The sequence below is a fragment of the Thalassophryne amazonica genome, chromosome 10 (genome assembly GCF_902500255.1).
Source record: "Thalassophryne amazonica chromosome 10, fThaAma1.1, whole genome shotgun sequence".
NCBI lineage: Eukaryota > Metazoa > Chordata > Actinopteri > Batrachoidiformes > Batrachoididae > Thalassophryne > Thalassophryne amazonica.
The window spans coordinates 52,011,358-52,023,544 of NC_047112.1; the positions used below are offsets into that span (position 1 = coordinate 52,011,358).

Below are 12,187 nucleotides of genomic sequence, written 5' to 3' on the forward strand. Positions count from 1 at the left end.
GAAACTAGTGTTGGCCGAGGTTTGCGCTCTATGAGCGCGGTGCTCTCGTTTCACATTTGTTTTTTGTTGGCACACTGAAAATGTTGCTGAACTTTTGTTCAAACCTGTAATGGAAGCTCAGCTATTATCTATCTTTAGGTCTTTGCCCTTGGTGACAGTGGTCCCAGTCTCCCCTACTCGTCTCTTGAGTTTCACATTCACATTCAATGAAACTCAAGGAACTCTAGTCCGGTTCCTGACCAACAGATGCTTAGTATCTGACTGTGTCCGTTGAGTCCTGTGTGTACAAGAAGGGCAGTCTCCCTCGTCATTCATGTTTTTTGTGTGTGCGCGTGCGGCGGCCGTGCCTTTATAAAGCGTCTCTGTGAAGTCACACAGCGCAGAGCAGCGCGTGCCTCCTCAGCTCACCGCTCGGCGGAAAACTGCTTTTTACTCAAACATTTTAATCTTCAAATGGAAAACAAATAAAGCGAAGCCTTATTTTTTTGCGGGGAATTTTTTCTTCTGGATTTATTGTCTGAATCGCCAGAGAATGTCGGCAAAGCTGAAAATGTAAGTAGAATACCAACTTATAAATGCACGTTTTTTTATTCTGCATTTGTTCTTTTAACACTTATGGGAGGATGGAGAGGAAATATATTTTTAAAAAGAGAAACAGAGACATCAAATTCTACAGCAGTGGGTGAAAATCAGCGAATTTCGAGTGCTCGAATAACGGTTTATTTAATCTCTTTTAGGCAATACACACACACACACACACACACACACATACATATATATATATATATATATATATATATATATATATATATATATATATCCGAAAACCCCCCACAAAAACAGAAAAAAGCTTCCAAAACAGGTGCTTATTTATTGGTCCTCGTCAAAAATGTGTTAAATGTAAAAGGAAGTTTTAGCTCTCAGACAGATTCTGTTTTCCTCGCGTAGATTTATCTGCGCGCGCGCTGAGGGGCGCTTTCTTCAAAGGTAAAATCAAGGGGCGCGAGGGGCGCACGTGGAGCACGAGTCCTGACACGTCCACATAAAATCAGTTCACCTGAGAATCAGGAATTCCACAACAACGTCTAAAAATGACTGGTTATCTGTCGCTGTTTTATGGTTTGTGATTGTTGCGCAAAAATGGTTGCGCAAAGGCAATAAGGTATTCAAATTCATATTTCAAAGTGGCTACAGGTAATGTATCCCAAGGTCAAGTCTGTTAACATTCAATTCAGGGTTAGGGTTAGGATGTGGGGTGAGGGTTGGTGGAGTGCAAAATAAATAAATAAAGTCATAGCAAATATAGATCCGCATGTTCATTTGGCACTGGTTTTATTTGAGACATCTAGTTGGGGTGGTTGGTTGGACGATAGGCATCTCACAGACCTACTTGACAGCATTCTTTGACCAGTGGTTTCTTCACAAGGTGAGATCGAAAAACTGGTTTCACAATGAGTTTGTGATTCTTCCTTCAGGTCTTAGCTTTTGAATGCCCTGATTCAAAATCAAATTCATTAAGACTAAAAACTCCTTCACGATGAGTTTGTGATTCTTGCTTCAGGTCTTAGATTTTGAAAGCCCATGGTTCAAATGCAGTAAGACTAAAAACTCATTCACGATGAGTTTGTGATTCTTCCCTCAGGTCCTATCTCGATTACCCCAGTTCAATTGCAGTCGGACTAAAAGCCCTTACTGAGTGTTATGTGTACTTTATGTTTTAATTTAATTTCGTTCATTTTATCCTATACCATGACTGCAAATCAAGTTTCCAACCTGAGATAATAAAATACCTGAAATATAAGTGAGTTGGTCTATTGGGTAGCCCCTATGTTCTGTGCAAGCCCGATCGTGTCTGGAGACCTCGGAACCACACAACCTCAGTACCAGCTGTACCGATAAGATTTTGGAACCATATGATCTCTGTACCACATGTATTAATGTCGTACCTTTTGGTCCATATCTCCCTTAAAATTTGTCCCATCATGCTAATTTTTAAAATGTGTCCCTCGCGTAATCCTCTTGAAGAATCATATATTGAATTTTATCGACAGCACGCTAAAAAAGTGTGGCGAGTCCCAAAAAAAAGGGGTAAATTTGTGCTGTCTGACCCATTGCAGAGGTGTCATTGAGCAGTGGGGGTTGGATGGCTGCCAGTGTGTTTTAGTAAAAACTGTGTGATTTTACATTATGTTCTGATATATAATGTCTAGATCCTGTAGTCAGTGTAGTGTACATGCTATCTACATGGTAACATTCACTATACAGTGGATATCAATTCAGTGATGTCTGCCAGGCTGGTTCAGTTAAAACGGTGTGTGACGATAAAATTCATTATATGATTCTTGGAGAGAATTACACGAGGAACCCATTTACAAAAATTAGCTAAATCGGACAAATAATAGATAAGAAAGATATGGACCAAAAGGTATGAGATTAGTACATGTGGTACCGAGATCGTATCGGGACCGTTGGTACCGAGGTTGTGTGGTACCTATATCTCCAGGCACCTTGTGTCAGATCTCAAAACCTCAACAGAGTGGTTCCTGGTTAGAACATGGGTGTGAGACCTCTTCGGAAGACTAAGGGCTGTGTCTGTTTCTCTAGGTGTAATTGGAGTTGCGTCAGGAAGAGCATCATACTTAAATCTTATGCCAAATCAGTCCGTACTAGCCAGCTATGTGTAAACATCAAACACTATCATCTTGTAACTCACAAAATTTAAAGGTCTGGTAATGAAATTATTAGACGGTGGTTAACGTTGATTAAGCAGTCAATTAAAATGAATAAAAAGTATAAAAAACTTTGTTTTACCTATGTAATGTCCCATAGGCATGTTTAGAAACACTCCATTTGATTTTTCTGATGAAATGTAATCAAATGTAATCATTTCTGTTGAAATGTAATCAAACACAAATGAATGAACTGATACACTTAGTTCAGGGTTTGTATGTGCACTCGCAAGTTCCATGTTTGTAAAAACGTATATATTTTTCAAAAAGAAATGATCCTGAAAGACAATCAAAGATATCTAAATATCAAATATTTGACTCCCTTTAAAAATTAAAAACGAAACAAAATATATTTTGTAACTATAGTTCATTGTTAAAACTAGTAAATCTGTTTGGTTGGGGGGGAGGAGTTAACCACAAAACATCTTTTGATTGGGGACAACAAACCTGTTTAGTAAAATAAAGCAGAGGAACAAAAGTCTGCTTTTTTTCCCATCAGAATCAAATTTATGCCAAGTAAGTCCTCACGTGCAAGGAATTTGGATTAGGTGTCATTGGTGCAGAAACAACAATAAAAAGAAAAGGAACAAATACTTCTGTAAGAAGTAAAGGAGTCAAATAGACAAATGGGCAAAAGTATGTTTACTGTCAAATAAATATAGTGAAATGGGGCTGTGCAGCTCAGCCCAGTCTCAGGTTTTTTTTTTTTGTTTTTTTTTTTCCGTGCTCCCGTGATGAAATGAGTCAAATTTTCGGGACAGGTTTTTTTAACTCACTATTCCTAACCCTACTCCTACCCCGACCCTAACCATAACCACCCCCGAGCCCCGCTTCACTTTTAATTTCATGCAGCCATCACGGAATGGATTAGAATGACTTTGTGCTGCCGTGACGAAAATGAGGCGCTTTTCGTCACAATATCACGAATAATAGATTAATGTATAATTCGTGCTGCTGAATCACGACTTGCCATGAGACCAGATTGTGCAGGCATGCAGATGTACAGTACCTTTCAGGCTGTACGTTGTGGGAGTGTGTGTGTGTGTGTGTGTGTGTGTGGTGGTGGTGGTGGTGGTGGGGGGGGGGGGGGGTGTCTGGCATTATTTATAAGTCTAGCTGCGGACAGAAAGAAGCTGTTTTGTGTCTTGAGGTTTTAGTCCTGATGGACCTCAGCCATCTGCCAGAGGGGAGGGTGACAAAAAGTTTGTATCCTGGGTGAGGACGGAAATTTGACATTAAGCATTTCCAGTTGATGGAAAGGAGCGGCTTTAACTCAACGCAGAGTGACAGGAGGTGGAACAATGATAAACTGTGTGCTTTCAGATTATGTGACAATGTACACTGAGGAATTCTCTCTTCCGCTGCACCCTTTGAGCTGACGATGATATGTAAGCAAAATGTCAAATGTATTTGACAAAATGTAGTTTTCTCTGGGCCCCTCCCCAATCGGACCGGGAGTGACATGTTTAGCCGCATGTTCTCCCTGAATTGCTGGCTGTCTGAGTGGTGTCCAAAAAATGAGGTGGGCTTCATAGATAATTGGCAAAGCTTCTGGGGAAAACCTGGTCTTGTTAGGAGAGACGGCATCCATCCCACTTTGGATGGAGCAGCTCTCATTTCTAGAAATCTGGCCAATTTTCTTAAATCCTCCAAACCGTGACTATCCAGGGTTGGGACCAGGAAGCAGAGTTGTAGTCTTACACACCTCTCTGCAGCTTCTCTCCCCCTGCCATCCCCTCATTACCCCAACCCCGTAGAGACGGTGCCTGCTCCCAGACCACCAATAACCAGTAAAATCTATTTAAGCATAAAAATTCAAAAAAAAAAATAATATAGCACCTTCAACTGCACCACAGACTAAAACAGTTAAATGTGGTCTATTAAACATTAGGTCTCTCTCTTCTAAGTCCCTGTTAGTAAATTATATAATAATTGATCAACATATTGATTTATTCTGCCTTACAGAAACCTGGTTACAGCAGGATGAATATGTTAGTTTAAATGAGTCAACACCCCCGAGTCACACTAACTGTCAGAATGCTCGTAGCACGGGCCGGGGCGGAGGATTAGCAGCAATCTTCCATTCCAGCTTATTAATTAATCAAAAACCCAGACAGAGCTTTAATTCATTTGAAAGCTTGACTCTTAGTCTTGTCCATCCAAATTGGAAGTCCCAAAAACCAGTTTTATTTGTTGTTATCTATCGTCCTCCTGGTCGTTACTGTGAGTTTCTCTGTGAATTTTCAGAACTTTTGTCTGACTTAGTGCTTAGCTCAGATAAGATAATTATAGTGGGCGATTTTAACATCCACACAGATGCTGAGAATGACAGCCTCAACACTGCATTTAATCTATTATTAGACTCAACTGGCTTTGCTCAAAATGTAAATGAGTCCACCCACCACTTTAATCATATCTTAGATCTTTTCTGACTTATGGTATGGAAACTGAAGACTTAACAGTATTCCCTGAAAACTCCCTTCTGTCTGATCATTTCTTAATAACATTTACATTTACTCTGATGGACTACCCAGCAGTGGGGAATAAGTTTCATTACACTAGAAGTCTTTCAGAAAGCGCTGTAACTAGGTTTAAGGATATGATTCCTTCTTTATGTTCTCTAATGCCATATACCAACACAGTGCAGAGTAGCTACCTAAACTCTGTAAGTGAGATAGAGTATCTCGTCAATAGTTTTACATCCTCATTGAAGACAACTTTGGATGCTGTAGCTCCTCTGAAAAAGAGAGCTTTAAATCAGAAGTGCCTGACTCCGTGGTATAACTCACAAACTTGCAGCTTAAAGCAGATAACCCGTAAGTTGGAGAGGAAATGGTGTCTCACTAATTTAGAAGATCTTCACTTAGCCTGGAAAAAGAGTCTGTTGCTCTATAAAAAAGCCCTCCGTAAAGCTAGGACATCTTACTACTCATCACTAATTGAAGAAAATAAGAACAACCCCAGGTTTCTTTTCAGCACTGTAGCCAGGCTGGCAAAGAGTCAGAGCTCTATTGAGCCAAGTATTCCTTTAACTTTAACTAGTAATGACTTCATGACTTTCTTTGCTAATAAAATTTTAACTATTAGAGAAAAAATTACTCATAACCATCCCAAAGACGTATCGTTATCTTTGGCTGCTTTCAGTGATGCCGGTATTTGGTTAGACTCTTTCTCTCAGATTGTTTTGTCTGAGTTATTTTAATTAGTTACTTCATCCAAACCATCAACATGTCTATTAGACCCCATTCCTACCAGGCTGCTCAAGGAAGCCCTACCATTATTTAATGCTTCGATCTTAAATATGATCAATCTATCTTTATTAGTTGGCTATGTACCACAGGCTTTTAAGGTGGCAGTAATTAAACCATTACTTAAAAAGCCATCACTTGACCCAGCTATCTTAGCTAATTATAGGCCAATCTCCAACCTTCCTTTTCTCTCAAAAATTCTTGAAAGGGTAGTTGTAAAACAGCTAACTGATCATCTGCAGAGGAATGGTCTATTTGAAGAGTTTCAGTCAGGTTTTAGAATTCATCATAGTACAGAAACAGCATTAGTGAAGGTTACAAATGATCTTCTTATGGCCTCAGACAGTGGACTCATCTCTGTGCTTGTTCTGTTAGACCTCAGTGCTGCTTTTGATACTGTTGACCATAAAATTTTATTACAGAGATTAGAGCATGCCATAGGTATTAAAGGCACTGCACTGCCGTGGTTTGAATCATATTTATCTAATAGATTACAATTTGTTCATGTAAATGGGGAATCTTCTTCACAGACTAAGGTTAATTATGGAGTTCCACAAGGTTCTGTGCTAGGACAAATTTTATTCACTTTATACATGCTTCCCTTGGGCAGTATTATTAGACGGCATTGCTTAAATTTTCATTGTTACGCAGATGATACCCAGCTTTATCTATCCATGAAGCCAGAGGACACACACCAATTAGCTAAACTGCAGGATTGTCTTACAGACATAAGGACATGGATGACCTCTAATTTCCTGCTTTTAAACTCAGATAAAACTGAAGTTATTGTACTTGGCCCCACAAATCTTAGAAACATGGTGTCTAACCAGATCCTTACTCTGGATGGCATTACCCTGACCTCTAGTAATACTGTGAGAAATCTTGGAGTCATTTTTGATCAGGATATGTCATTCAAAGCGGATATTAAACAATATGTTAGACTGCTTTTTTGCATTATGCAATATCTCTAAAATTAGAAAGGTCTTGTCTCAGAGTGATGCTGAAAAACTAATTCATGCATTTATTTCCTCTAGGCTGGACTATTGTAATTCATTATTATCAGGTTGTCCTAAAAGTTCCCTGAAAAGCCTTCAGTTAATTCAAAATGCTGCAGCTAGAGTACTGACGGGGACTAGAAGGAGAGAGCATATCTCACCCATATTGGCCTCTCTTCATTGGCTTCCTGTTAATTCTAGAATAGAATTTAAAATTCTTCTTCTTACTTATAAGGTTTTGAATAATCAGGTCCCATCTTATCTTAGGGACCTCATAGTACCATATCACCCCAATAGAGCGCTTCGCTCTCAGACTGCAGGCTTACTTGTAGTTCCTAGGGTTTGTAAGAGTAGAATGGGAGGCAGAGCCTTCAGCTTTCAGGCTCCTCTCCTGTGGAACCAGCTCCCAATTCGGATCAGGGAGACAGACACCCTCTCTACTTTTAAAATTAGGCTTAAAACTTTCCTTTTTGCTAAAGCTTATAGTTAGGGCTGGATCAGGTGACCCTGAACCATCCCTTAGTTATGCTGCTATAGACTTAGACTGCTGGGGGGTTCCCATGATGCACTGAGTGTTTCTTTCTCTTTTTGCTCTGTATGCACCACTCTGCATTTAATCATTAGTGATTGATCTCTGCTCCCCTCCACAGCCTGTCTTTTTCCTGGTTCTCTCCCTCAGCCCCAACCAGTCCCAGCAGAAGACTGCCCCTCCCTGAGCCTGGTTCTGCTGGAGGTTTCTTCCTGTTAAAAGGGAGTTTTTCTTTCCCACTGTCGCCAAGTGCTTGCTCACAGGGGGTCATTTTGACCATTGGGGTTTTTACGTAATTATTGTATGGCCTTGCCTTACAATATAAAGCGCCTTGGGGCAACTGTTTGTTGTGATTTGGCGCTATATAAATAAAATTGATTGATTGATTGATTGATTTGATAGTTTTATAACTTTGCCTTATCTGTGTCTGGGACCTTCTATCTGTTTCCTTCCAGGAGGAACAACAGAGAACGTTGGAGGGTGTACAAGCGGGTGAGCGTCATGTTCTTCCTGGCTGTGGTGGCGCTAACTGTTGTCCAGAGAGGTAGCATCAGTGTGAGGGCTCCGTTTCAAATCGAGAGGTGGAGTCTGATGGATGCCTCTGGGGGATTGGAGCCTGTAGTCATCCTCCAAGAGGAAAAGGACTCCAACTTGGGGCTACTGGGCTTCTGGAAGATCAGAAATCAGCAGCCAGAGCCCAAGACCACCACAGAGAGGATCAGCATTACAGAGGAACACAGCTCCACCATGTGGGACGTCATCAGTTCCAACTGCAGCGCCAACCTCAACTACTCAGGCCAAGGGTGGTTCGAGAGCCTGCAGGATAGTTTTAAGCAGTTGTTGCTTTATCGTCACTGCCGTTACTTTCCCATGCTTATCAACCACCCAGAGAAATGTACAGGGGACACATATCTGCTCATGGTTATTAAATCAGTAGCCACCCAGCACGACCGACGAGAGGTCATCCGAAAAACCTGGGGCAAAGAGCAAGTGGTGAACGGCAAGAAGATAAAGACACTCTTCCTCCTTGGCAAATCTTCCAATGAGGCAGAGAGGGAAAACCATCAGAAACTGCTGGAGTTTGAAGACTACATCTTTGGGGATATTCTCCAGTGGGACTTCTTGGATAGCTTTTTCAATCTCACACTCAAGGAGACCCACTTCCTCAAGTGGTTCAACACGTACTGCCCTGGCGTGCGCTACATCTTCAAGGGGGATGATGATGTCTTCGTCAGTGTGGACAACATCCTTGAGTTCCTACAAAGCAGCAAAGATACAAAGAATCTGTTCGTGGGAGACGTCATTTTGAATGCTAAACCCATTCGTAAAAAGGACAGTAAATACTACGTCCCCCTGGTGCTGTACAATAAAACACACTACCCTCCTTATGCCGGTGGAGGCGGCTTTCTCATGGACGGGATCATCGCAAGGAAGCTCCATGGTGTCGCAGACACCTTAGAGCTCTATCCCATTGATGATGTCTTCTTGGGTATGTGCCTGGAGGTTCTTCAGGTTACCCCAATAAAACACACTGCCTTTAAAACTTTTGGCATAGTGAAAAATAAGAAGAGTAAGTTGAACAGAGAACCGTGTTTCTTTAAGAGCATGATTGTTGTGCACAAGCTGCTTCCATCGGAGCTCAAACACATGTGGAATCTGCTCAACAGTGACCTAGTATGCGTGCAGAAAATGGAGATTTCATAGCTTGGATGATCATAGTAAAGTACAGCATGAACTATCACCTGGACTGCAGGAACTATAATCTCCTTTGTGTGGAGAAGGACCATATTTGAATATATGGTTTCCTTTGTGGAGAAATATCCACAAGTCATAAATTATACATAGGGGTGACTTTAAATTAATGTGTATTTATATTAACATTTTGAAGGACTCAGCTCAAAGGCGCTACTACAACCCCTGGCAAAAGTTATGGAATCACCGGCCTCAGAGGATGTTCAATCAGTTGTTTAATTTTGTAGAAAAAAAGCAGATCACAGACATGACACAAAACTAAAGTCATTTCAAATGGCAACTTTCTGGCTTTAAGAAACACTATAAGAAATCAAGAAAAAAGATTGTGGCAGTCAGTAACGGTTACTTTTTTAGACCAAGCAGAGGAAAAAAATATGGAATCACTCAATTCTGAGGAAATAATTATGGAATCACCCTGTAAATTTTCATCCCCCAAATTAACACCTGCATCAAATCAGATCTGCTCATAGACATTGACCCTATGTGTCTTTTTGCAAGGAATGTTTTTGCAGTTTTTGCTCTATGGCAAGATGCATTATCATCTTGAAAAATGATTTCATCATCCCCAAACATCCTTTCAATTGTCCAAAATATCAACATAAACTTGTGCATTTATTGATGATGTAATGACAGCCATCTCCCCAGTGCCTTTACCTGACATGCAGCCCCATATCATCAATGACTGTGGAAATTTACATGTTCTCATCAGGCAGTCATCTTTATAAATCTCATTGGAAAGGCACCAAACAAAAGTTCCAGCATCATCACCTTGCCCAATGCAGATTCGAGATTCATCACTGAATATGACTTTCATCCAGTCATCCACAGTCCACGATTGCTTTTCCTTAGCCCATTGTAACCTTGTTTTTTTCTGTTTAGGTGTTAATGATGCCTTTCGTTTAGCTTTTCTGTATGTAAATCCCATTTCCTTTAGGCGGTTTCTTACAGTTCGGTCACAGACGTTGACTCCAGTTTCCTCCCATTCGTTCCTCATTTGTTGTGTTGTACATTTTTCGATTTTTGAGACATATTGCTTTAAGTTTTCTGTCTTGACGCTTTGATGTCTTCCTTGGTCTACCAGTATGTTTGCCTTTAACAACCTTTCCATGTTGTTTGTATTTGGTCCAGAGTTTAGACACAGCTGACTGTGAACAACCAACATCTTTTGCAACAATGCGTGATGATTTACTCTCTTTTAAGAGTTTGATAATCCTCTCCTTTGTTTCAATTGACATCTCTCGTGTTGGAGCCATGATTCATGTCAGTCCACTTGGTGCAACAGCTCTCCAAGGTGTGATCACTCCTTTTTAGATGCAGACTAACGAGCAGATCTGATATGATGCAGGTGTTAGTTTTGGGGATGAAAATTTACAGGGTGATTCCATAATTTTTTCCTCAGAATTGAGTGATTCCATATTTTTTTCCTCTGCTTGGTCTAAAAAAGTAACCGTTACTGACTGCCACAATCTTTTTTTCTTGATTTCTTATAGTGTTTCTTAAAGCCAGAAAGTTGCCATTTGAAATGACTTAGTTTTGTGTCATGTCTGTGATCTGCTTTTTTTCTACAAAATTAAACAACTGAATGAACATCCTCCGAGGCCGGTGATTCCATAATTTTTGCCAGGGGTTGTATAATAATAGGTGCACTAAAGAGCATAACTGCTCTACATTAGCAGTCATTGGACTGTGCTGCATAGCAAAGTGTCCTGGGCTCAGTACAAAATTAATGAAGTGCCTTCATCATATATCAGTCCTTGCTCACCATTAACTCTTAATTTGGTGGAGGTTTTTTAATGCCAAAAATCAAGGTACAAGAATTTATGCACAACAATACACCGGAATTAACTCTGACACTTTAGCTATGTCAAGATTTACTTATTAAAAAAAAATAAAAATCTACCAACAATTTATTTGTCCTTGCATATAGTTACTATGGTTACACAGCAACATCTTTGCAATCCCATGCTTCTATGTCACAGAAGTCACAGCTTCTTCATAGGCACCCATTGTAAATATCTGTGACTTCCATGATGAAAGCATGGAATGGCTAATCTGCAGTGTTGATTTAACATTAGAAAGTGTCTGTATATGTCCAGTCTTTTCAGTGTTAAATTAACACTTTCAAAAATGTTCAAAATTTAACACCGAAAACACTGGACACATACAGATTTTCTGGTGTTAATTTAACACAGACTTTTTTGTGACATTAAATCGTTAAGAGGACCTTTAACAGACACATTCACCAACAACTGGCACATTGCTATTTCGATGGCAATCTCAGTCCAATGTTTTCTGGTGAGGAAATGTTCTACTTGCAAAGCAGCATCAAAGCATGCTAGCGGGAGCAGTAGATGTCCACCATTGCTACCTGAGGTGAAGCATTCATGTGTCTTCTGCAACGCCTCCTCTGATCAACCAGTCTACATATCCCACCAGGTGCAGACAACACCAACAACAACAACCTGCACCATTCTGTGGTTTCTTGGGAGGAAGAAAACCAAAGCAAAAATATGATTAAAAACCAGTAACTGATGTATGGATTTTTTTTTTTTTTTTGATGCACCAGTGCACATCCTTGTGTGTACAAGTGTATTGTGTCAAACCTACCTAGTGTGTAATCGCACTGTGTAAATAGCAGGAAAACTACAGAAGCTTTCGGTGGTCTGTGCAATCGTGTTCTGCTTCCTCATGTTAGCAATGCACCTGACCACGTCGTTTTAAGACCAGTGCACCTAAAGCCACACAGATGAGCACAAGTGCACTTGCTATTTAAAGATTCAACATTTTGAGTAAGCAAAAAAGCGGCTAATGGGCAACATCGATGAGTGCGGATGAGCTGATGGTACGGTACACACCAAGGTAGCTTGGCGAGGCCACATGGCCAGCCGTCGGCTCGGTGTGTACCCTTCTTTATTGCTTATGAAAGGAGAGGTG

At 40.4% G+C, this 12,187-nt stretch overlaps 1 protein-coding gene across 2 annotated transcripts; it reads left to right on the forward strand.

The window, feature by feature from the left end:
- Positions 1-356: 356 nt before the first annotated feature.
- On the forward strand, positions 357-9,412 carry b3gnt7 (UDP-GlcNAc:betaGal beta-1,3-N-acetylglucosaminyltransferase 7). 2 transcript variants are annotated; one of them, XM_034179999.1, is made up of 2 exons: positions 357-552; positions 7,954-9,412. In XM_034179999.1, the coding sequence occupies exons 1-2, from the start codon at positions 533-535 to the stop codon at positions 9,203-9,205; spliced, it is 1,272 nt and encodes a 423-aa protein (XP_034035890.1). In that variant the 5' UTR covers positions 357-532; the 3' UTR covers positions 9,206-9,412. The 2 variants fall into 2 exon arrangements, with proteins under 2 accessions (XP_034035890.1, XP_034035891.1); XM_034180000.1 differs by having other exon boundaries at positions 7,957-9,412.
- The last annotated feature ends 2,775 nt before the right edge of the window (positions 9,413-12,187 follow it).